At 44.8% G+C, this 26,719-nt stretch overlaps 1 protein-coding gene across 1 annotated transcript in view; it reads left to right on the forward strand.

Moving 5' to 3' along the window:
• The window catches only part of Slit3 (slit guidance ligand 3), a 568,801-nt gene that overhangs the window by 29,342 nt on the left and 512,740 nt on the right, over positions 1 to 26,719 (forward strand). The window contains exons 2-3 of the mRNA XM_027938651.3: positions 16,135 to 16,206; positions 21,942 to 22,013. Coding sequence (XP_027794452.3) covers positions 16,135 to 16,206; positions 21,942 to 22,013 — 144 coding nt within the window. The remainder of the gene's footprint in view (positions 1 to 16,134; positions 16,207 to 21,941; positions 22,014 to 26,719) is intronic.

Consider the following 26,719-nt stretch of genomic DNA (forward strand, 5'->3'; position numbering starts at 1 on the left):
GCTGATGAGCTATGAGGCTTCATTTCCAGGCAGCCTGAGCCTGGGGCTGACACCGCTCCTCTTGGCAAAGGTGGAGAGCCCAGTGCTGTGCACTTGGATGGAACTCAGCACCAGCTGGGTTCGGCCAAGTGCCGCTGTGCTTGGATGACAGGAGTTGGTCCACAAGTAAAAGTGATTAGGGATGGGGAGGAACTGCAGACATGTGAGTCAAAACTCTTAACTCTCTAGTCCTTCACTGGGTCCTGGAGACTTGGAAGGGATGCCATTCACTCAGCCCTTGCCCTCATTGCTCACAAGCTGAGGAAGGAGAAAAGTGGTACTTCTAATTCCTCGAGAATGTAGGAGCACAGAGTAGGGTCCAGATCATCCAGATCTTCCCTGCAGAATCACTGCTCTGTGGGTTATACTTCAAAGATGTGAACCAGAGCAAGTTACTTAGCCTTCCTGGACCTCAGTTCCCCATAAATGCATAGGATTGCTGGGAGGACTCAAGGAGATGAATAGTGCCTGAAGTTTGAGTTGAAGAAACTCAATATACAGCAGAACTATTGTTAATCATTATTTATGTTCTTTCTCGGCAGTACTGATTTTGCACATTTGTACAACTCTTTTCAAATTTATAAAATCCTTTCTCTTACATTATCTCATCTAATTGTCTCAAAGTCCTCTGAGTTTCAGCCAGGACCATTGAGCCATTTTGCAGGTGAGAAGGGTGGATTGCCCAAACCACACACTTAGCAAGTTATGAGATGGGATGTGAGCCTTGATGCTACAGCCCCCACCTAGTTATCACGACTCTGTGCCGTCCTGCCTTCTCACAGGGGTACAGGGCTGAGCAGCCCCATAGATGACGCCTAGATATGTACCAAGCTTTCTCTGCTCTCAGCGAGCTTATGGGATCATTGAAGCAGGAAGAGCTTTGGTCTATGAAGTGGAGAGAGCACGTGCAACAGGAAGCACTCCCACCATCCCCACCAAGGGAAGGTGGGCTGGAAATTGTCCCGCCAGAAGTCTTACGTGGCACCATCAGATGACACCCAGAATTTCCTCGTGCTGAACCTGCAGAGACCTGTCTCTGATTTCCTGCGTGTCACTCAGCAAATTCCCTCCATGTGTGAAATGAGCAGCCAGGCCAACTCTCTGGTAGATGGCGTTAGCTCCAAGTTGCATCATATCCCCCCTCCCCATTCCTTTGCAACAGACCTTAACATTATTCTGTGATTACTTCGCATCATCCTTCCCAAATGTGCATCAAATTAAAGAGTTATTAGGGCATGGCAGGACATGTTTATGGGGGAAGAATTTCCTTTAAAGTCACAGCTCAGCCTGAACTCACTTTATTAGTGTTTATACAAAGCATGTAGTTGGTTCCAATGCAATCCATGTTTATATTCCTGCAGCTATCATTGCATTCCTCTGGCAGCTCCTTCCTATTTTCTTCAAGGCATTACTGCACCTATATTACAAGTTGATAGTATGTGTGCTTTAAGGCTAGTTGAACCTGGAGGTATGCACCGCTTAGAGGAGTAACCACCATGTATCCTGCAAATAGCCATAGACATAGAAATGGCTGAAAGCTTCAGTAGACAGGAAGGAGGACTTCTTAAGAACAAAGACATGGTGGGCCACCAGGCTTTCTGTGAATCCTGTGTCAGTAGTTCTGTCATGGTATTCTGTGGCTCTGACTAAGGTGACCATTGGTAATAATTTACCTAGGACAGTCCCAATTTATACCTGTTTTCCTGATCTGATTATTAACAACATCCTCTTTATCTCCCCAAGTGTTCAAGTTTGAATAATAAATTGTATGGTCACTCTAGTCCTGATACCCAGATTTAATGGTATAAATAAAATACTGATATTGGCTTTGGATCTCAAACCATTATCAGCAAAGGGCAAATGTAGCTCATGTAACTCAGTTACAACAGTTGATACAAGCACAGATCATGCAGCCATTCAGCAGACATATAGTTGTGCCTTTTGTGTGCCAGGCATTGTGCTATGCCCTTGGGGTTGCAAACAAATAAGATATGGCTTTCAGTCCCAGAAAGTTGGAATTCACTAGTTTGGCTAAAATTTTTGGTAAATTACTAAGTTTATCTAACCAAGTCATTTTAGTTTGTCTTTTCCCCTTCAGGACTATGTTTATTTCTGGTTGCTAAGCTTCCTGACACTGACCCCTGACTACCTGGAAATAGGTGCTCCTTTGACATTCACCAGTTGTGACCCAAGACAAGTGCCTTAATCTCCCCGTGCATCCATTTGTTTATTCATAAAATGGGATAACTGATAGCCTTGACCTCATAAACTGAAGATGAGCATTAAAAGAAGCTCTGAATGTGAAGCCCTTAACACAGTGCTTGGCATGTGCTAGACAGTGCACACAGGCTCCTGCAAAATTACTTCTCATTCAGCACAAACTTCCATAAGCCCTGATGGAGCTGGTTGCAGCATTTGTACCCCTAGTGGCTAGGGTTCAGAGACCTACTTTAAAAAATATATTGTTTAAGATAATGTGTGTTATTGAAGTCCAAAGCCAATGAGAATAATAGATTTGACACTAAGGGGTCAACTGGTATATTGTCCTCCTTTTAAAGATAGGGAAATAACTTTCCAAGGCTGTGCTCTGAATTAGAGAGCAGGGCTAAGGATCATGAATGCCTAATTTCTGAGATGATCTTTCCCACTATGGTATTTTTTCAGGTGTCATGGTCAGCACAGATAAGGCTGTGCTGCAGGAAAAAATAAGCTCATATATGTCAATAGCAAAACATAATAAAACTGTATTGCGCCTTCTTCCTGATATTGTAGTCCAGTCCAGTTGGTCTGAGTATTGGAGACAGCTCATACTAGACAAATTACTCAGCAACCCAGCTCCTTTCACTGTGGAACACCACCATTTTGACATATGGCTTCTCCATGCCAGGAAGATGGCAATGCTGTGCAGGGTGTTTTATGGTGTTGCCTGGAAATAGCATATATTACTTCCAATTACATTATTCTAATCATAAATCAGTGATGTGGTCCCACTTAAATGCAAAGGGTGTGAGAAGTTTGCTGTTTGTCTAGGAGAAAAATGAAACATTTTGGTGAACACTTAGTGTTGTCCCTGCTGTATCCTCTTCCTGACATTTCTTGCCCTTTCCCAATCTCTTCTTGGATTTCTGTTTGTGACTCCCATTATTTGAAGAGCCACTTTATCACTTGCTGTCCTAGGTAGCATGAGGATAGGTTTGGCAAAAAGGTCTTCTGAGAAGACTCTGGAAGGGTTAGAGGTTATTGGACATGATAAAGAGGACCATCAAGGGTGAACCCTTTGGATTGATGGTCATCATCTAGGGGTGATGGCTCGGAAAAAAATGTTGTCTTAAGTCATCATGTGAAGACTTTGGGGGGACTTTTTACCTATTTATTTAGTTTTTCTGAGAGTGAGGACTGGGATATCCTGAAGATGTCATAAGGAGAGAACTCTTTGCAGGATGTGCCTGAGGGGATAAGAGAGCTTTGAGGGGAGGGCTATGGATTGGACCAGGTGCCCCCTCAATGTTAATGGGGCAACAAGGTTCTGCCATTTCCTTTTACTTACCTGTGCTCACATTTTACCCCCAAAATCAGCAAATTGATGGTAATGGTATATGAATACTTAATATGTGACTAGGCAAAGGATTGAATCACTCTGTATGTATCATCTCATTTAATCTTCACAACATCCTAAAGGTATTGTTACTATGCCCAATTGAAAGATGAGGAAACAGAAGCTTAGTGATAGGCTAAGTAACTTGCTTGGAACCACTTGCCACACCACTCTCTGGTAAGATCTGATCGCAGGGCCCGCCTGCCTAAGCATTGTATAACAGGGATCTCAAATCCAAATGCTTATAAGAATCATGCAGATAACCTGAGAGATGGCAGCAGATCAATGGCTGGTGAATTCCAGGGCATATGCCTCATCCAGTGTGTGCATTTGCCTCTTGGCACCAGCATATTGGTGGCCATGAAGTCCTAGAGTTATCTGATCATCTGATTTTTTTTTTTTTTTTTTTTTGGATTCAGGCTAGAATTCCAGGTTTGAATAATAAATATTTCAAAATTGGCAATTAATTTGCACATGTGAAAATCACAGTGCGAACCAGACTAGACATGTCTGTGGGTCAGAATTCACCCAGAGGCTACCAGTTTGTAGGTTTTACTATGCTGCCCCCAGCAAAGGGCTTGTCATGTTCCACATGGAACACTTTGTGTTGGAGCTTGAAGTTGACCTAAGCAAGACAGTGACAGGGAGCCCTCCTGCTGCAAGGGAAGAAAAAAATAGAGATACCATGCCCATCCCTCCTGGCAGAGCCTTTACCAGGGCCTCAGCCATCCATCCATCCAGCCTGCCCCTCTGCCTGGCCCGTTCTTCTCCCTGCAGGTAACTGTCTGCACAGGGCTGGCTGCAAACATTTGCAGGTGTAAAATTATATATGCGAGAGCATTGCCAAGCCGAAAACTTAGCCCAGGGAGGCTTAGTTCCCAAACAACTGTGGTAGTGTGAAGCCAGTTTTCAAAATCAAATTCAGTCGTTTCTTTCTCGAATGCGTGTATATGTTTTTAAACTTATATGTGGTTATGTAACCGATGAGACTGCAGTGCAAACATAGAGAATTCTTGAATAATCCCTCCTGGTGGGTGAGGTGGGAGCCCTGTGAGGGTGATCTACAGGGACACCATCCAGCTGCCTGTGACCAGAGGTACTGGAATTGCATAGTTTTGGAACACATGCTGCTCTGTCTTCCCTCAGGGTGGGCAAGCGGGTGGCATCAGATACTTTGGGTTGGGAAGAGGAGAGGCAGACAGAAAGACACCCATTAGGGCAGGGCAATCTGAGCAGCCCTGAGAGCTGCCCACAGGGATCATCTTTAGCTGGCTGGCCAAATCTCCAGAATCTCAAATAGCTTTTCTCTATCTCGTCACTGCAGCTATGGGGAGAGTCTCAGATCCCCTGAAATACTTTTATCTACACTTCTATCTCCACCACTGTGTATGTGATGGTGGTGGTACTGGGGGGTGGAGGTAAGAGGTATGTGAATAGTACCTGTTTACTCTAGAAAACATTGACTATATTGGTCAGCAAAATGTGAAATATTAAAAATATAAAACAGAACAAAACAAAACCCATCATCACGAAAAACAAAACCACAATTTGGAGAGCCTGGGAAAAAACCTCTTGCCCTACCTCCCTGAGGAGACCAGCAAGTATATTTTCCATGTGCCACTAAGGTGTCTGGGAGAAGGGTGGTAGTGATCTCTCTAGTCCTCTGAGAGATGAGTCACACACACAGGAAGTAGGGACAACATATGAGGTGGAAGAGAATGTGACAAAAGACCAAGTGAATTGTGCAGAGACCCGCGGGGATCCAGAATCTCCTGGAAGGGAGATCCTTGGGTGGGTTGGACTGGCTGCGAGGACACACTGGGCCATGACAAAGCCTGAAATTGGTTGTTTCTGTTTTCCGGGTCTTTGCACTAGGGTCCTTCTTTGCTTTTGCCCAGCTCCTGGGGATGGCCAGCAATCTTGGTGGTCTTTGGCTTGCAGGTGTCTTGCTCTAATCTACTGTCACAAGGTGTGATCTCCCTGTGTCTCTGCCTCTTTTTCCTTAAGGTTAGGGTTCACCCTAATGACCTCATTTTAACCCAATCACATCAGCAAAGACTCTTAATTCCAAATAAGGCAACGTTTACATTAACAGGGATGAGGACTTTAATATCCTTTGGGGGCACACAGTTCAAATCCTAACAGCAATATGATGGGTGGAGAGAGGACACGGAGGGCTTTCAAAGTCAGCAAACACAGGAGCATATGTGTTGACAGAGTGCTTAGCACCGGTCCTGGATCTGGTAGGTGCTCCATAACTGTCCATGGCTATAGAGGGAAGAATTCAATGAGGCGCGCTAAGGGCAGCATGAGACCCACCTGGCACAGGACTGCTGCACTCTGGAACGGGCTGGCGTTGGAGGAGTTCATCAGTGGCAGGGAAAGGCTGAGCCTGTGCCAGTTCCTTTCCTGCTGGACCCCTTCTCTGGTGCCCTCTGCAGGAGGCATGTTGTCAGCCCCAGGGTGCCCCAGCCTGGATGCCCCTTGCCTCCTTGAGCCTATCCGGAGTCTTCCACTGCAGTCTCTTGGGCCTCCTTTTGGTGGTTAAGACAATTCAAATGCCTTCCACCCTCAGGCCTTTTGTTTCTGTTTCTCCACTGGAAACCTCTTCCTTCAGCCTCTCCCTTCAGCTTCTCCCCTCAGGTGGCTCCTCTTCCTTCTGGTCTCAGACTCAGGATCCCTCTCTCAGAGAGGTCTTCCTGACTGCCAGCAAGGTAGGCTTCCCCTTCCCCTCACCTGTCTGCATTCTCTTCCTCTCTCCCTGAAACTTCCCAGCTGATTTCCCTGCTGTGATCTATGGTTACATTGTTGGTGGTTGCCTGACTCCCACCATAGTCCTTGTCTCTTGCTGCCTAACAATCTGACCACAAACCCAGCGGCTTAAAACAATACACATCCCTCCCTCAGGGTCTGCAGGGCCTCTGCTTTAGGGTCTCATGGGGCCACTTTGGGCTTGTGGCTGAGATTGTGTCTTATATTGAGATGCAACTGTAGAGAATCAACTTCCAAGGTTGTTGGTAGAATTCAGTGCCTGTGGACAGAGGGCTTCACCTTCTTGCAGGCTATCTTCAGCTCCAGGTTAGCAGTTATTGGAGACTGCTTTCACTTCCTTGCCACATGAGCCTCCCTAATGTGGCCACTTGCTTCATGGTAGTTTGGAAGGGAAGAGTTCTCTAGTGAGATGAGCATTAAGATCACGAGGAATGTGGCCCAAAGAGGACCTCCCAGCACCTTTGCTGCATCATATTATTAGAGGCAAGTCTGTATCTCCTTCCCAGACTGTAGAAGGGATGGTGATGGCCATAAGGACCACCTTGAAACTTCTCTGCCGCACTCACCAAGGGAACAAAAGTTCCTTGAAAGGAGCTTCTTTGTTTAACAATCTTTATGGCCATGAGAATAAGGTAAGGTAGGCTCAGAGCAGGTGCGTAATGAAGGTTTGTCTTAGGAAGCAAAACAGGATGGAAGGGAGGAAGGGGTAGAGGAAGATAGGAAAGGCAGGAATTAAGGGAGGGAGGGGCCTGCTTCTCCATGCAAAGTGCTTGAACAACTCAAGAGTCAGCATGCAGTTACCCTAAGGCAATGCCTCTGGTCTATTATACATGCTGTATCTTTTACCCAGAATGGTTTCTTTCCCTCTATTACCAATTTCCACCTGGGCTGGGTCTTCTCCAATAAATGAACCCAAGCACTGGTCAAGCTGCAATGGGAGTTTTGTCCTTGGCCAAAAAAATAGGAGAAGCAGGGAGGTATGGCTCTGAGAGCTTCTCCACTGGAGGCTGTGTGCCAGGGGTGTAGGGTAAGCAAAATGGGAGGAGGGACAGGCCAATGGGGGTATTTTTGAGGTTTCCGGGGATGGTGGAGAATATAGACCCTGCCTTTTTTGCTCCTTTTATGGCCTCTTCTGGTCAACATCATGATGACTGTCAACGGTTATGGCACAAAAGAGCAGGAATTTTACCAGGGAAATGCAGTAGTAGGAGGAGATAATGAGCCTAAAGGCACTCGGCTCCTGTTGCTGCTGAAGCTGCCCTGGTCTGGCTCTATCTGTGCTATTCTTGGGGCTCAATAGGTAGTTGGAAACTTCATTACTTCTGGGATACAGAGAGGATGGCTAGTGTCTTGTGTGAGTCTCCCCCACAGAGAGTTTGGGTAAGCATGTGATTGGAACCCCTCTATGGGAAAAGAGTATGCTAGCTGGTTGGGGAAAAGCAATCTACTCCCTTTCCCCTGGTGACACTTGCCTGTTTCCAGGTGAACCTGGCTGTGCTCAACTCATTCTCAGGTCTTAAAAGGCCACCTTTTTCTAGAAGCCTCTCTTGACCCTTATAATTCCATGCTCATTCCTTTATATTCTCCAGAAGCTTTGGTTTTGCCTGTAGGAGTGTACTACATTCCCTCGTCCAAATCCAGCCTTCTCCAGGCTGTTTTTATGAATAATGTTTTATTTGGGAATAAAACCATTCCTATTTGTTGCATATAGTCTGGGGCTAATCTCACACTACAGAGAAAGTTGAATAGTTGTGACAGAAAACATGGCCGACAAAATCCAAATTATTTACTTCATGGCTTTTTAAATAAAATTTGTCAACTTGTGATACAGTTGTGATAGTCTTTGCTAATTTCTTCTTTATTTTTTCTTCATTAAACTCTAAGTTCCTTGGGCAGAGATCATGCCAGCATTATTTAATCTGTGTCTTAGCATTTATTACAGCTCCTGAGAGTTGGCCAAGATACATTTGTTGAATAAATGATGTATCAGTAAGAAACAAAAAATAGGAGGAAAATTTGAATTAGAATTGACCAAGGAAGATTGGTTTGCACAGGGAATATTTCATATGTGTGAGTGTGGTTTGGGAAACCACAAAGGATTAAAGAAGGAGAGTAGTTCCCCCACTAAGCCAGAAGAGATGAGAGGAAGAAAAGTGTTCTTGAACCAGAGAACTGAGAGAATCCTGAAGAGGAGTAGTGAACTTTGGTGGCAAAACCAGCTAACCTGATGGGCTCTTAGGAAGGAAGCCGGAGACTGCATTCCTTGTCCTCATCCTGTTTCTCCTTCCTGACTCCTGACCACCTCACAGGGAGGTGAAAGGGCACAGGAGCCAGCCCCGCACCGGGTCCATTCAGCCTCCCAGGGTGGAACAGGATGGAGAGCAAATAACTGACACTGAGGCCGAAGCCCCCCCACCAGCTCCTTCTGGGTTGATTGGATCCCCTCTTTACTGGTGGCATATCAGGGCTCCGGGCTGTCTTGGTTCGGGCCCCTCTTGCCTTTTTCCTGAGAAAAGTCTCTGAATCATGCTCTGGGGTCTTGATGGTGTGGATTCAGCACCACATCTGAAGCCTTGTTCAGGAGCTTCCTGCCTTGTCCTCAGTCCCTTCATTTCTGTGTAATTCCCACCCATTGCTCTGCGGTCACCATCCCGCCACAGTGTCTGTCCTCCCTGTCTCTTCTAGAAGGTCTTTCAGGAAGTCTTCTAGAAGGTCTTCTTCTGAGTTTCTGCTCTTAATGTTCTCTCATGCCTAGTTGCCCACTCCCCATGGAATTTCGACCACATCTCTTTGTGTTTAGTTTTGCAAATTCTTACATTGTTCCCTAAGTATCTTAATCCATCTGCTCAACTAGACTCCAAGCTCCCTGAGGGTAAGGACCAAGCTAAACTAAAAAGCTTTTAAGTTTTTAAACCAGCTTGGTTATGGCTCCCAAGATATGAGAATGACAGACCTTTAAATTGACAGGCCTTCGTAAGTCATGTTGCCTACCATCCTCTGCATCTCCAGGAAGCTGTAGACATCATGCCCTGCATGGATTCTCTACAATCTCTGCTGGTGCACACTTATAATGGGTTCAATGACAATGTGTGGCAGCTTGTGCATTTTCATCTTTTGATGAGAGCCTGCTGTCTTTCCTACTACCTAGAAGTTGACATTCTGTATTCACGTGTTGTACAGGGGATGAGGATCTGGTTTTAAAAGTCTGATCTGAACCTAGTATGTTCTCTGTATGGTGCCCTTTATTTATGGTGATGTTATACCCCAATAAATCAATTGTAAGCTAAAAATATCCTAAATCGAAACTGCATGTAATAAGCCTCATAGCTTAGCCTGAGTGCCTTAAATATGCTTAAGACATTTGAGGTACCCTGGAGTTGTCAAAATCATCAACACAAACTCTAATTTTAAATAAAGTGTTGAATATATCATACAATTTATTAAAAAACAATGATTGAGAATGCTTTAGCTACACTGCAAAGTTGGAAAACTCAAGTTGAATCATCATAGACAAATTTCCCTTTGAAGCCCATCCTGACCATGCCTTTGCCTACATCCTCTCCTGATCATTGTTGGAAGTGGGTGAAAATGCACTGCTCTGAGCACTGTCTAGAAGCTGTTCCCTCACACACTGTCCTTTGCATCTCAGGATTATCCTGCAGAGCTGATATTTTGGGTCATAATTTACAAAACTCACAACAGAAATTATAACTTCTGAGGCTCAGTGAAGTTGATCATTCCCAAGGCCACACAGCTAAGAAGATGCGATTCAAATCCATAACTCCCAGATTTCCACTGAAGCCCCCTTCTCTACACTGTGTTGTTTCCCTGTAGATTTTTCCTCTCTCTCTTCACGGATGTGCCATGGCATAAAGAAGGCTCTGCACAATGTTGCAGAATGAATAAAGAGAAAGGTATGAATGTGCTTGTGCCAAGACAGGGAGAGTGGCATGCCTCAAAAAATGTCATTTTTGTTTCATATTTTGTTTCATTTTTTTCCAATGTTGTTCTGAATTCCTCTTTCTTCCCGCTCCACTCAAAGTGTCAAGCAGATGTGAAAATACCACAGAGTTCCAAGGTTCAGCATTGGTTTATGATTCTCTGACTGGAATGGGGAAAAAATAATGTGGGGATCACCATGGCGATGCCTGTTTATGGAGTGGCATGACAGATGATGGGCACCATGATAGACACCAGATGTGGGCAGAGGTCACAGGGATGCTATTCCTTCATGGGTTGCCTAGGGATTCAGTGTTTCCACTGCCCAGCTCCATTGAGATGGGGTGGGAAACATGCCATCTTGACTAGAGCTGTCCACTAGGAGTGTGCCTTTGTGTTTTTCAATGTACAGGAGTAGGAAATTCTGTTCCTACATACAATTGTAGAGGAGGAAAAGTTTATTTGCATAAATAAATACTGTATTTATTTATGCATCCTCTTTGTATCTCCATTCAGTAGATAACTTGACACAGTAGAAAATCCTCAGGCTCTAGTGGTAGATGGACAGCATATGATGGCTAAAAGCTTGACTTCTGTATTCAAAGAGTCCGGGTTCAATCCCAGTCTCAGTGTCATCTGACCTTGTGGGCAACTCTTCTAAGGGTCAGAGTTAGGAGAAGCTAAACTTTAGCCTCCTCGTGTAAAAAATGAGATAATATTATTACAGATGATTGCTCTCTGGATTAGAGAAATGGATCCAGAGTCTTTAGCACTGTACTAGGTGCATAGTGTAGGCTCAGCACATGCCAGCCCTTAGGAAGGCTGATCTGTGGTGGTTTATCTGTTGAAGAGAAACAGAACTGTGCAGAGACAAGACAGAAACAAGGATGATGTGTTAGTCAGCTTTTCCACTGCTGTGACTAAAAGATCTGATCAGAACAATTGTAGAGGAGGAAAAGTTTATTTGAGGGCTCATGGTTTCAGAGGTCCTAGTCCATAAGCGGCCAGCTCCATTCCTCAGGGCTCAAGGTGAGACAGAACATTATAGCAGAAGAGTGTGGCAGAGGGACGCAGCTCAATCACAATCAGGAAGCAGAGAGAGACTCCACTTGCCAGGTTACAAATATATACCCAAAGCCCTGCCCTGATTCCTACCTCCCCCAGCCATACTCCACCCCTTCTCAGTACCTATCAGTAGTGGATTAGATTGCTGATTGGGTTAAGACTCTTATAACCCAATCATTTCTCCTCTGAACCTTCTTGCATTGTTTTACACATGAGCTTTTAGAGGGCACTTCACACCCAGATCTTAACAGATGGAAAGATAAGGCATTGGCCTTGCCAGTATGGAATGCTATCACATTTCGGTGGCTTAGCTGTCCTTTCCCAGCTTGACTGACTCTAATGTGTGTACATGGGGAGGCTAAGCAGGAGAGGTCTCTGTCCATGAACTTATACATGGTTTTGCCATCCTGGGAGTCCTCTGCTGTACCTAGTGAATCCAGCACCATATGAGGAAAGAGAAAGTGTGGAGGATTAGGCAGGAAGTTTCATGGCTCCAGGCCTGATGGCAGCGTATGGCACTTCTGCCTATGTAGTAGTGATGAGAGTGAGTCATGGGACGTGTGCAAGGGAAACTGGGTAATGTAATCTATATGTGTGCACAAAATGGTTTGGTGGTCAACTCTGCATCTGCCGCAGTCTGCCACAGTATTCAGTCGTGATAATAATTATCACCGTGAGTAAAGGAACATCATAGTGGTTCCTCATGATGTCTTGTGAGCATTCCTAATTATGCAGTCTTTACTTTCCTGAGCCTCAGAGAGGGCCAGTTCTCATCCCCAGAGTGACACGTGTGTGCCTTCGCCCCTGTGAGCCATTCTTGACTGTAACAATGGACTGAGGATGGCCAAGGTGACAGGCGGGTCTCAGCTTTGCCATGGAGACCATGTGAATGGGGCTTCTAAATGCTCAGAAGGTGGCCTTCTCTTCCTTTCTGTTCTACCTCTGTTGTTACAAAATGAATCACCCCAAAACTCAATAGCTTAAAATACAGCATTTGCTTTACTATTATCTACCACAGTTTCTGTGGGTCAGGAAACCACGAGGGGGTTAGCTAGATGGTTTGAGCTCCAAGTTCCTCCTAAGTTAGCCAGCTGGTGACTGGCTGGAGCCTTGAGGATGTGTTTACCCCGCATGCCTGCCCTCTTGGCTGGAAGGCTCTAACAGCCAGATGGACTCCTTGAGTCCCTCTCCTGGTCTCATTAGAAGATCTCCAGATCTCCTGCTTTTCACATGGCAGCTCGAGGCTTCAATGCAAGTGCTGAGAGAGAGAAAGAGCGCTCATGGCATGACGAGTGCACCAAGCCCCCGGCAGCCACCTGTTGCCTCCTCTAGCCGCAGACATCCAGCAGAATTACTTCTGTCACAATCTTGTTTTCCCAGCAGTCTTCATGGAACTGCTTGGGTTCAAGGAAAATGTACACAGACTACCTACATCTTTTGATGGTGAGTGTCAGGAAAAAAACTGTAGACACATTTTGCAGCCAGCATGCTTTCTTGCCCCCCATCTACAGGCATCCTTGCTCCCCCCATCTGGGTCACCCCTCGTGAGACCACTACTCATCCTAGGCAGACATGTACTGATTCCCTCAGAGGCCAGCAGGGATCAAGAAGTCTGGCTAAACATCCAGGGAAGCCTAGACTGGGGCAGTGGGGACTGGAGTGGGATGGCAGCTCCTCATTAGTGTCATTTAATTAATTTGCATCTCCAGCCAAGCATGTTTGAAGGCCAGGCTTGGTTTTTCGCCATCCTATGGTCTATACGTAGGAGATGGTAACAGCAACCATGGAAACTCAGAGAAATTAAGTGATTTAGTCAAATTCACAGCTGCGGCTGGGAGCAGAGGGTCGGACAGAGATTTGAAACTGGACCTGTCTCCCATCAAAGACCACATGCTCCCTGGCTTCTCTATGGTGGAGGCAGACAGAGGCTAATAGCAGAGCTCAGCTATGGGGAGAGCCCTTCCCTCCTCTCTGGCCCCCTTCACCACTCTGTATCCAGGAGCCATGGAAATAGATGTCATAGAAACACTGTGATGGAGAGGTAGCAGGAGGGGCTCCTCTTGGTGCTGTCACTCTTTCAATCAAGAAATACACCCTTTTCACCTATAGGAAGATGGCCATAAAGGGGGATCTTGGGGAGATTTATTTGTAGTCACAAAGCTTGAGGTGTAGGGTGGTCAGCTTCTCTTAAGGAACTAAAATTTCAGAGTAGAGCTGGGAGCTTGCACATCCAGTAAATGAGATAATCGTAGTAGCCATGATTTAGTATGTAGCAAATGTTGGATGAGCACTGTGTATCTATCATCTCATTTAACCCTCTTAAAAGCTATTGAGGTCAAGGTCATCATCCTTGTGTTGTCAGTGGAAAACAGAGCCTCAAAATGAAACAAACTGCCCTTAGGTCATCAGGTGGCTAAGCTCAGAACTGCTTGGCTCTGAAGCCTGGGTTCCCAAACACTGACTCTGCCAGGAGAGCCCCACAGGATACCCACCCCTGCCTTATCCTTGCACTTCAGCAGCACATTTTGTGCCCCTTTACATAATAATATTAATTGAAGATATTGGTGCCACATCCATCAGCACAAGTTGCTACTATTACATGCTGTGTCTTGATAATTAAACCCTTAGTTGCATTGTCATATTTGCAGTTGTTGAGGTCCCAAGACATCTGTCTCAGTGCAGTCGGAAGGTGAGAAGAATGTGCATGATGTTGGGGGCTCACACATACGGCCTGGCTGCTGGTTCTTGCCCCTCTCACAGTCCTTCTTGACTTCCCACTGCTCCTAATGCTCTTTCTTCGCAGCACGCTCCATGGTCTGAGAAGGCGAATGCTGCTTCCCCATGTCAGGCTAGCTAGGAAGCAACCTGGATGGCTGTTAAAGATTATGGAAAGCTAGATGAGGAAGGGAGGTGGTACCCAGGCGAAGTCCCTTGAGGACTCACTTGATTTTTATTTCTGATTTTAGGAGAATAGTCCCTCTCAAGCCTGATTATTTTTCAGACAAAGTGCTGGAATCTGAAAACTGTTTCCATGTTCCTTTTATGTAAATGTATCATTCCTAAGTCTTTCTGGGGCATTGTTGCATGATGGGAACTTTAGAATCCAACTAGGAAAGCCAAAGAAATGTGAATCCTCGGGTGCTGTGGGGCTCTCCTGACAGAGTCAGTGTTTGGGAGCCTGAGCTCCAGAGCCAAGCAGTCCTGAGTTTGAATCCCTGCACAGCCAGCTGGTGACCTAAGGGCAGTTCATCACTGGGAAGATGCCTCATGGTGGCCATGTGCCCTCTAATGACATTCTGGCCAATGATGACCCACATATCCAAAAGTGACCCCTTAAGATGATACTGTCTCAGGACATTGTAGTTTTCTAGTTTGTGTAAGTATACTCAACAATGTCTGCACAGTGATAAAATCACTCAATGACACATTTTTCAGACAGGTCTGATTATTAAGTGTTGTGCCACAGAATATAGATGTTCTGGAGGAGAGAGGGCCAATTCACAGATACCCGGTACAAACAGCAAGGGCCAAATCTCTGAAACATTTCTCATGTGGAAAGCATAATATGTAGAGATTAATTGTTAATCATCCATTGTTAAGAATTGTAACATTTTATTCTTGGTTCCTTCTTTAGCATCCATACTCATAGATGAAGTTAGTGAACGTAGAATATTTATATTTATATGCAGTTTCCCTTCATCCTGGTTTCTCCACTCATGATGTCCCCTACATCCTTGACTCCAATATTATTACCAGAGGCTTTCATGGAGAATTCTCCTCTTTGGGGCCATTTTTAGGAGCATAAGCTTACAAGTGGAGGCAGGAGTATTCATGCAGCTGTCTTTACCTAAGGAATGAGATGAGCAGCTACCTCTACTATGTGCCAGGGACATACTCTACTATGTTGGGCTGTGGAATTAAGTGAGAGATGGTCTTTGCCCTCAGGGAGTATGCAAAGTAGTTGGAAAAATAGATGTTTTGTTTGTTTGTCTATTGGACACTCTTGTCTATTGGTATCTAGCTATATATCAAAGTCAGTAAAGATTCTTTTGGTTTCAAGTGATAGAAAATTCAATTCAAACTGGTTTAAGCCAAAATATGAATGTGATGGTATAGATGAGCTCATGTAATGTTAGACTACAGAGGCATGTGGGTTCTGAGAAGGTCCAGACACTCATATGACAGCACAAAGAATGTCTTTTTCATCTTCTGGTTCTGGGACACTGTCTTTTAATGGTGGCAAGATGGCTTTGGGGAAACCTGAAGTTCAGCAATCCCAGTTGATACAGAATTATTGTTAGTATGAGTCGTGTATGCATTTCTCAACCAATTGTTGTGATCAGAGTGATTGAAGATACTTATAAGCCTGTCCTGGATCAGGTGCCCATTTCTGGGATCCCTAGAATCCAAATGAGGAGTTAGCCCCACATGTGCGACACGACCTGAAAGCCAGGGAAGTGGGGATATCCAAAGCAAAGTTTGGTAGTTGAAGAAGGGGCCATAAAAGTCAGGCACTTAAGTATAACAAAGCTCCTCTACCTAATAATGAATGGCTTCTTCCAAACAGCATCAATGAGGCTGGTTGGGCATGCTCAAGGGATAGCATTACTCATTGCAATTGCCTTCTCCTTGACAGGCAGCAGCCTCTCAGTCCAAGCCAGTCTGGGTTGAAGAGACCAGAAGTAACCTGCAAAAATCTGACCTGATTTTGCTTTCCTTTGCAGTGACCTGGACAGAAATAATATCACCAGGATTACCAAGATGGACTTTGCTGGGCTCAAGAACCTCCGAGTTTTGTAAGTAGCAGATGGTTCTCCAGTGCGTTTTCATTTTCACCTTTTTAGCCTTGTGAAAATGTTCTCTGCCCTGACCTCACACTCCCAAGCACTGGGCAACAGGAATTCACGATCTTGCCGCAGAAAACCCTTCATTACTGTACCCAAGTGCTCACAGGTATCTCATTCCATGTCTGGATGCTGCTGGCTGGGCGAGATAGATGGAAGGGCTTGCTTCCAGTGACAGGGAAAACAGAGCTATAAACGAATAAATCAATATGCCCAGCTTCCAGACTGACAGCAATGTCAAGTTGACTAACCATGCTTCCCTTCCATAGAGATTATAATTTCTTCTCTAGCCTGTACATTAAAATAGCAATCAGGACAAAGGTTATTTATCTTGTTGCTTAATGGAGAGGAAGGAGGGAGAGGGTCAGACAGGGTCGGAGCCCTTGCTGAACGTTCACAGCTGTGCAGCTAGGTAGCAAAATTTGAGATGGGCATTGATGGAATAAGGGAGCAAGAAATATGTGGTCTCATAATTGTGTATTGAGCACTTTCACATATCCTTAAGGCTACGAGTGGTAAGAAGCTTCCCAAATGCTTGTTTACTGAAAAGTCTAAGACTCCCAGAGTGCAATAGGAATTCACCTCCCTGGGAGCAATTGGATCCTCTTTCCCTCTCTACTCAGTGGATGATTTTGGTCTGTCAGCCTGGCTGTAGACATGAAGTATAATTTGGGCAATGTGGCCACAGCCTTGATGCCACAGAATATCAGCTAGCATTTCTTTTTCTACTAAAAGTGACGGCTTAAGTGTTAGTACCTAAAAGCCATTTCTTTCTTTTTCCTAATAGCCTGTATAACAGGGTGAATTTGTACTTAGAAGTCACGGACTTAGAACTAATTGCCAGTGTAACTTGGGCAAATCTCTGTACCCTTTTGGGCCTTGGTTTTCATCTGTAATATAGGGAATGAATAATTAGATGTCCTTACTCATCATAGTTACACGTAGAATGCTTTATGGTTTTAACATTTTAATGAACAGTCTTAGATTATTCTCAATATCACTTGTGAAGCGATTCTTTTATAGCATTATTTTCCCAATTAAGATGTTAATAATAACAATGATGATGGTAACCAACAAATACATGATACTTCCCATGGATCAAACATATATTTAAGTAGTGCTAACATATGAGATCAGCATCATTATGCAGAGGAAACTACACAGAAAGGTTAAATCATCCCAGCTCTGCATAGCAGGTGACTTAAAGAGTTGGGACTGGACCCCAACTTTGTGTCTTTGAAGTTGAATGCTGTGTTGATATACATTTGCATTCTAGAAAGCTCAGAAAACCAAGGCAGTAACAGTTTACCCATTTTGAAAATGCAACAGGGGCTGGGGGTGTAGCATAGTGTAGAGCACATGCTGAGCATGCACAAAGCCCTGGGTTCAATCTCCAGCAGGAAGAAAGAAAGGAAGGAAGAAGGGAGGGAGGGGAGGATAAGGGGAGGAGAGAGGGAAGAAAAAGAAGAAAGAAGTGCAGCACTGATGAGCAGGAGCTTACCTGAGTTTCCCTGAGCACCATTGTGTGGGGATGCAGGGATCTGATTGCTGGGCTTCCAGCCACCAGATGCTACCAGATGCTTCCTGGAACAGATATTTTTGCCTGTCTTTGGTCTTGAACATTCTATTGTCATCATCCTCAGAGGGAAGATCCACCCTGTGCCAAGTCTTCCTTTTGCCTTGAGCAGCTATGTTTCTGTTATGTGACTGACAGCTCTGAGAAGCCGAGCATGGATCAGAATTGAGATTGAGATAAGGGTGGGGGAATCCCATGGTTCAGTTTTAGGATGATCTTTGGTTAGAGGTATAAGCAGGAGACTCCTGATTCAAGGTGATTTGCCCAGTTAAAAAACACATTTATTTTGGCCTATTTTTTTCCCATTTCTGCCCTCTGCATCTGTCAAGAGTTTTCCCTTCATATAAGTTGGAAATTTCATTGAATGCTTCATTTTCTAAGTCAAAAATAACCCTTTGATATTTCTTACTGTTACATCAGAAAGACTAATAAAAATTCCAATTTTCATATCTGCTGTCTGCAAATAGAAAGTTTAAAATAATCACCAAAGATCATATTAATATCCTCTGGATGGGTCTACAGAATTCCTTTGACTACAGTTTATCTTTTCAGTTAATTGTTATATCCCTCTTATTTTGATCAGCAATGCCAAAAAGCCTTTTACCCCTACTTTATAGACACTATTAATATACTGTTTCATTATCTTCCTTATCAATTCAAAGTCAATCCCATTCAAGTGGTACTTTATTACTGCAAAGGAATCTGTTAGGTAGAATAGCTGAAATGCTTTCTAACACCAATAAAATATCTAAATATTTTAACAGATTTCCCCTCAATTTTCTTTTTAGCTGAGTAACCTAGATAACTATCTTTTTTTTTTTTTAAAGCTTTCATCGCATCTTGGCACATTTCCCATATCTGTTCCTTATTTACAATTTATAGTGAAGCCAGAAAAGACTCTGTAGTCTTGAATAATTTGAGTTTGCCACCCATTCCCCCCCACCCCCCGCCAAGCTGTTAATCCAGTGCAGGTGAATGGGTGAAAACAGATAAAACAGATTGGCAGATTCTAGTCTCATCCCAGAGTAATCTTCCCTAAGTGAAATGTATTCAAGGAGGAGAAGGAAGAATTGCCCAGGAAAGTTATTTCTCTGATGGGGTGGGAGTAGGAAAAGGTCTCTTCTGGTGGTATCAATTAGAGGCCCTTTCTTAGTCATCTATTTAAGGGCTGTGTGCTCACAATGTGGGAGCCAGCTTTATCCCAAATGGGGTTAATAAAAGAGTTAAACTCCACCCCTGCCATCGTCACATGAAGGCCATTTCCGATTCAGATCTAGTGTTAAAACTAAAAAAATAACAATGCCAAAAAGCTGAAAATGAACACAGTCTGTGTCTCTCTAACTCAGAGCAGACTCTAGCCATGGGCCGCCCTCTGGAAATCCAGCCCCTCCTGGAGCTCCTGTCCCCTGAGGCTGACCTGGGGACAGGGTGGTTGAAGTGGCTTTCATGTCTGCTTGCTCCTTTCTCAGCTCAGAGGTCTCCGTGGAAGTTTCATGGCTTATTCATTCATTGACTGTTTTATTCACCAAATGGCGACAGTTTATTGAGCCTGTAAGTGCCAGATACTAGCTGGACTCTGATAGATCTAGGAAGAAGGGCTCAAAAGGGGCTGAGACAACTTTCCAGCAGGTGACACTGATGTAGGGCAAACAAGGAGAGCTAAATAACACGTCATTTGCAAAGGTGTGGGTTGGGGTAAGAAAATCCCAGGAGATGCTGTTCCCCAGGCTAGTGGCACCAGGGAGCTGCTGCTGCCCTGAGCTTTGAGGAGCAGTGGGCAGGGTGGTCTGCAGGGCCCAGCCAAGGCAGGGGCAACAGGAATTCACGATCTTGCCGCACTGTGGTCTTGGAGAGAAGGTCATGGTCAACCTGAAGTTATGACAGGAGGGGAGGGAATTTGTCCCCCACTGCACTGTCCTCTCACTGTGTCTCCTGCCCTGGGAAACTCCCTCAGGGTGAATCCAACAGGAAGCCAGAGGCCACAAAGCTTCTAGAGGAAGCAACTAAAAGTCCGCCTCCAGGGCCTGAGCAAAGTGGAGAAAGGGCCCCGACATCTCATTTGTGTCTCAGTGCCTCTTTCTGAAGCCCAGAGTGTCAGCTTAATGAGTCCAGAAGGAAGAGACGTCTCCTGGGAGGCTGGACGAGGCTCCTCCAGAAACCCACATGAAATGTGACACTCAGCCACCCTGGAGTTAGTCCTTGTTCTAATTAAGAAAGAATACAGCAAGCTCTGTGAGTGACGGGGAGTGAAGCCCAGTGAGCAGGCCCTAGTCCCTGGAACTGAAGGGCTCCCACTTTAGAAGATGCGCTAATGTGAGTGTGTTAGCTTTCTAAGGCTCCTCGACATGTGGCAGATGGAAAAGGAGAGAAAGGAAGGAACATCTATTAACCCTTTAATTGTTCTTCTGATCCTGGACTTGACGGTTTATTTATTTCATTTTTATTCTAAGAACTTGTGTGATGTTTTATTTTCTCTTTTACAAAGTCAGAGACTGAGTCTCAGAGAGTTTGACTAGCTAGCCCTATATGACAGCATCAGCTGGTAAGAAGTGGCCGGGGCTTTCCAGCTGGCCCAGGAAGCTCACAGTGTAGGGCCAAGGCTCCCAGCCTCACCAGCTGGGAGACCATGGGCACGCCATTTCTCCTTGACCTGTCTCTCAGTCTCTAAATTCAACCATTTCTTTACCTGTGAAGGGAGGGGCCTGTAAGGGGCCAGAGCTGAAAAAAATGTGAGGTCAGAATGGACGAGGACTGCAGCAAACGGCTGACCTACCTGACCGTTGATAGTGGGAAATAAGAATGTAAAATACCATGAGTCTAACAAATACCTCTACCGGTCCTGCTGGGAACTTAATGAGTCCTAGGCTAGCCTTCTCCTTGATGTCAAGTCACGGTGTGCTGGGGCCCAGAGTCGTCTTTAGTTCTCCATTCATCCTGTAAGCAGTTCTGAGGTGACCGCTGTGCTATAGCTCCCTGTGTTAGCCTGGGAGTCAGGTGCTGAGAGGAGTCCTTTCCCTTAGTCACAGGGGCGGGGGTGGCAGGGGGACGGACGTTAAAATGAAACACAGAGGCCCAGATGTTAAATCCGCAAAGTGCAAAGGTTATGACACATCTCCAATGGGGGACGTCACGGGAGGTTCATTTTGAACTGAAGACATGCTCTTCCGAGGCTGTGCTTCCTCTCCTGCCATTCCTCGGCTGCTTGAGGCACCTCTCCTTCTGTCTAATCTGGAGGAACCCGGGGTCTTTCCTAGACTCCACTTTCAAAGAAACATCCTGCAGTTGCAACTGTGCCCCCATCCCATTCAGCCACCAAAGATCCCATTCAGCCACCAAATGCCATCCGCATCCTTTTCTGGCCCAGGCTGGCCCCACCCACATGGAAGCAATGCGGCTTCCTGGCTTCCCTTCCTACTGTTCAACTAATCCATTTTAAGCTGCCATTTTTTTTTTTTTTTAAGGTAGGGAACAAATGTTTTATTGTATGTGCAGTTCTTAGGATGTGCCACATACATGAATCAAACTTACTTAAGCAGAGTGTTTAGGATTTTTAAATCACCTTCTGGGAGGCTTAGGGGGTGAACAAGGCTCGTGGCTGGGTGCAGGAAGACAGAGGTTTTGGGATCATCATCATGAGGTTGAGCTCAGCCAGGCCCTGGGCCTAAGAAGTTCCTGGGACCAGGCAGATTTTCTCAGTTACAGCCAGCTGCCTTACAGCAGCTTCACCCTTCTGCTAGAGTGAGCATGGAAGGCCCTTTTCAATGAAGTATTTTTGAATCCTTGGAGGAGGGACCTCTGAGGGAAGAGATGTGTGGTTTCTATAAGCAGCACCTCTACCTCTCTCTGTTCTAATGCAATATCCTGCAGCGCTTGGGGGGAATTTGCTAAGAACATTCTTAAAATAGAGGCCTGGAAACCAATCTGTCAGGTAGAAGTGTGCAGGCAGTGAAACCCTGGTTGCTGTGACACCATGCTGGGATGTGCGTTATCTTGTCCCACCAAACTGGTCCCAGTGGAGGGGCCAAGCAGCCTTGGCCGAATGGCCTAAGGCTTCACAGGAGGATCCACAGTCCAGCTTTGTCCTTGACCCTCGCTGCCTCTTTGGTTCTAGGCATCTGGAAGACAACCAGGTCAGCGTCATCGAGCGAGGCGCCTTCCAGGATCTGAAGCAGCTGGAGCGATTGTAAGTAAAGGACACCTCCTGGCTTCAACGTGTTGGGGGGACGTTTTGTTTTATTTTGTAAATCGGTCTGTGACCTTGTTTAAAACGAGTCTCCAATGTTCAATAAAATGTTTCTATTATATTGAAAGCCCCTCGGATGCACTGAGATCTGCTTAAACTCCCCTTCCTGAGAAGATGCTGGGCTTGGCCTCTGGGGTCTGTTTGCTCCCGACCCCTCCAGCTCTCTCGGTTTCTTTATGTGGGGCAGGTTTATACCCAAGCCCTGGCCTTCTCCTCCTTCCTGGAGGAGGGCCGCCTGGAGCTGCCCTGTCATGGAAGTCACATCAGATCCTCCCTGCTCCTCTGCATGGGGAGCAAGCTCCCTGCTCAAGCCTGCTCCTCCCCAGACTCCTTGGCCACACTCCCATGGGAGAGGGAAGACTGGAGAGTGGGCGCAGCCTTCAGCGCGCCTGTTTCTCCTCGGAGGGAGCATCAGCCTGTCTCAGGAAGCCCACACGTTTCCACGAGAGAACACATTGCCAGTGGTTTAAAAATAGGCCGCTGTTCTGACTCGATCAGAGGGAGGGAGCAAAAGAGACGAGGATGGGAGAGGGATGGAGCCTCCATCTATTTTGTTGATGAATGCTTTTGCAGAAAACTCTGGGGTCACTTTGATGAGGAGAGCTGTTCAGATGGTTAAGTGGGCAGCTTCACCTTTCCTCAGTTAATCACATCTGGCAGCTCATAACATCTGGATATTTGCTTTCTGCCCTCTGAGCAGGGATTGTCCCCAAGAGCACTTAGTCATGGTGGTGGGCGGCTCTCATCATGCTTTCCTCAGCATCCTGGTTGCCCTGACATTTCAGCCTCCCCCTCCTGCAGATGGGGGAGCACGGCTTGACAGCTCCCAGTTCTACCACATACCTGAAAGAATTCTATTTACCTATCGCCAAAGCTTGCTTACAGAGATAGGCTTGGATGAAGGGAACTGCCTGATACCACCTTATTAGCTTTTTGATGGGCCACCTTTTTTCCATGAAGTCCTTCTATCCAAGTCCACATGGGAAGGGGGAAAGATCTCATCTCATGTCAATAATATTACTCAGAAAAATGCCTCACCACCCTCTGTTGTGTGAACTGTCTCATTTATTGTTCTCCTTCTGCATCAAATCCCAGCATATGTTCTGCTGTTATTGCTTTGAAAATATGACATTTATTTTACTTAAGGGAAAAAAGTTATAAAATTAATGAATGCTGCCTTTGTTTACACTTTGATTTTGAACTTTCTGAAAACTTAAATTCTCCTCCTTATTTAGACCAAAGAAAACATAAAAGTGTTTGTTGAAGCTGGTTCCTCTCTATGAAATAATCAACATTTACACAGAAAGATAAGTACACATCCCTAGTGGAAAGGCCACCTCTTGCTTAGTCTTCTAATTAGAAGGGTAAATACATTCCTAATTTGTTAATTTCATGGTTGTTGGGAAGAATTAATTGAGTACTTTGGACACACCAGGAGCTATGCCAGTGCATTATATGCTATCAGTTCTTTGATCCCCACAAAATTCCTATGAGGTGTTATTACTCACATTTTGTAGATGAAGAAACAAAGACCCAGGGAGATTAAGACAAGGAATTGTCAGGGTGAGGTGTCAAGATACAAAGCCACATCTGCCTGACATCAAAGCCCACATTCTTTCATATTCCTGTGCTACAGACATTTGATGAAGTGTGGTCTTTAGCAATAGCCTTGCAAATAGCCTCCCACATACCCATTTCACTCCAGGGAATATCAGTGAACTATTCTGGCAAAAGGCTCTTTTCTGTGGCTTGGTGAATAACGCTGACATACCATGCATATCTGAGGAATAAATGGGTAATGGTTGTAGCAGAACCTGGCTATTTCTCTGCTTTAGTGTATTAGTGGGTACTGTTGACTGTTCTACTGGATAAGCCATGAGTCTTAATGACTTTACATTAGGGAGAGTTTACCTCTTAATCATGTGAAATGCAGTATGGGCAACCCTGATAAGGCCTCTCCCCTCCAAGTGGTGACTCAGAGGCACCAGCTCTTTCCACTCCTTGACTACCATTTTTAAACGGTGGCTTCCAACATACCAAAGTTTGTCTTTATCAAGCCAGCAGGAGGGAGGACAGCACCGAGGGCTGCACATGGAGCTTCCCAGGGCCGAGAGCTGGAAGAAGTGCTTTCATTCTTACATGCTTTGAGCTAGAATTCAACCATGCAGCTACCACAAACTGCAGGGGAGGTTGAGAAAACTCATAGAGCTTTCCAGGTAGTGCCCAGCAGGTAGAGGAAACATGCTTAGTGCAAAGACTGGCCAGTCTCTAACTTCTGTTGCAAGTGAGCTGAAGAAATATTTGGTCAGAAAGAAGTATAGGAGTGTAGGCTGCTAGACTAGAGTGCACAGCCGGGTAGGTACTCTCATTTGAGGCAAAGCCTTCCAGTGTCAACAAGAAGGGGGATGTGTGAGGCATGAATCCTGACTGCTGTGAACTTGGTTTCCATAATGCAGTCTGCCCCCAATCAGACTAAGTGATATACAGAATGGGCAGATACCATCTATTTGCTATTAACAACTGAAGAAGTGTCATCTCTAGTTCTCACCCCTCCACCTTACTTATATTCCTATATTTAGTGGTTGATTATTTTTATTGTTCATAATCTGAAATACAGAATATGAGAAATTATGTGGGCTTCAATAATTCACATGTGGAGGGTTTATTTCTGATCTATTTATTATTAGTTCATCCTTTTGGAACTTTCTGGGAAAGGGAAGAAAAGTCTGTCCTCCTGGTCTCAACTGAGAATTCTCTATTCCTCCACGAAAGAACACTTGTTCCAGACTGAGTTGAGCATCTCTGCAATAGCTATTTTCTGTTGCTATAATAAAATGCCTGAAGCTGGGTACTTTATAAAGAAAAGAGGCTTACGTAATAAACAGTTTTGGAGCCTGGCAGCCCAAGATCAGCCTCGCCTCTGACAAGGGCTCCTTTGGCTATGTCACATCATGGTAATGGCATCATAGTGGGAGCACATGTGAGACAGAAGGACCTCATAGAGAGATAGGAAGCCAGAGAGCAGGAGGGGATAGGCTTGCTATTTCATAACAACTTGCTCTTAGGAGAACAACTAGCCCACTCTGTGAGACAGGTTTCAATCCCTGAGGCTTGTGATGCTCCGATGACCCAGTCACTTCCTACCAGGCTTCACCTCTAAATGTCACTACATGGAGGAGTAGGCTTTCAACACATGGATCTTTTAGAGGCACAGCACACTCAAACCACATCCAAACCATAGCATCTTCCTCCCATAGTAACACGCTTATCCCTATAACAAAACTTTTGATGCCTTATTTCAATTTCCTATTTTTCAGATTGTCTCTTCTCAAAACTGAGTGTGTTGAAGTCAGGGATCATGTTCCATTTAGCTGTTAATCTAACATCTTTGAACAAGGCATGCTAATAAGTGCTTGGAGGATTATTTATTCATCAAAAATACTTGAGATTTTGTTGTATACCAGTGATTCTGAGCTGGGACAAATTTTGCCCCCTGGGGGCACTTGGCAATGTCTGGAGACATTTTTGGTTATTTATGACTGTGGGATGCTCTTGGTAGGTGGAATCCTAAGTACCCTATCTCTAACTACCCTAAAATGCACAGGACAGCCCTACAAAAATAGAATTATCCAGCCCCAAATGTCACTAGTATTGAAGTCGAGAAACTCTGCTATTGATCTTTTATGTATTAGAGAGCACACTGGACACTTTATTATGAGGTTGACTTATCATGTCCCTAATGTGACAAAATATAAAATCCAAAGGTAAATGTATGTACTCTAAATCTACTTTGGCCAATTTTTACTTTTGGTTTCCAGAAAGTAGATGAGAAAGAAGAAAAGTTAAATGAAATCAAGAGCAAATAAACAAATCAAAAAGGCAGGCCATTCTACAAGATAACCACCCTGGTCTTCAAAAGTCGACAGTTGTAACTCTGTGGCAGAACCCTTGCCTGGCCTGTATGAGGTCCTGGGTTTGAGCACCCCTGACCCCTAAAACATTAATGTCATGAGGGGGTGGAAGTTGACTGTTACAGATTGAATGAAACTTAGGATAGACAGAGCCACACAAAATTAGGAGAGTCACTGGAATTAAAGTGTTCACAGATCCTTGAGTTATCTAAGAAGGGATGACAGTGATAAATAGTTATCACCCTATCAAATAAGAATGTATGTTATGATCAATGTGATAGCCTTTAAAGGGAGTAGTAAAATATATATATCCCAAATAGAAGAATAAAGGACATGTAAAGTACAAAATATGAGGGATAAAAGGAAAGAAAAGAATACAAGTGAATGGGATAAATAGAAAAACATAGTAAAACAATACATATATCATAATTCATTTATACGTAAGTGGACTAATCCTCCAATTAAAAGAAGATGTCTGCTGGGTGCAGTGGTGCACACCTGTCATCTCAGTGGCTTGGGAAGCTGAGGCAGGAGGATTGCAAGTTCAAAGCCAACCTCAGAAATGGCTAGTCACTAAGTAACTCAGTGAGACCCTGTCTCTAAATAAAATATAAAATAGGGCTGGCGATGTGGCTCAGTGGTTGAGTGCCCCAGAGTTAAATCCTCAGTATCATAAAAGGAAAAAGACAGATTTTTAGTGTGAACTTAAAAAAGCACAGTTATGTGCTGCTTATG

Source organism: Marmota flaviventris, chromosome 5 (assembly GCF_047511675.1).
Source record: "Marmota flaviventris isolate mMarFla1 chromosome 5, mMarFla1.hap1, whole genome shotgun sequence".
Taxonomy (NCBI): Eukaryota; Metazoa; Chordata; class Mammalia; order Rodentia; family Sciuridae; genus Marmota; species Marmota flaviventris.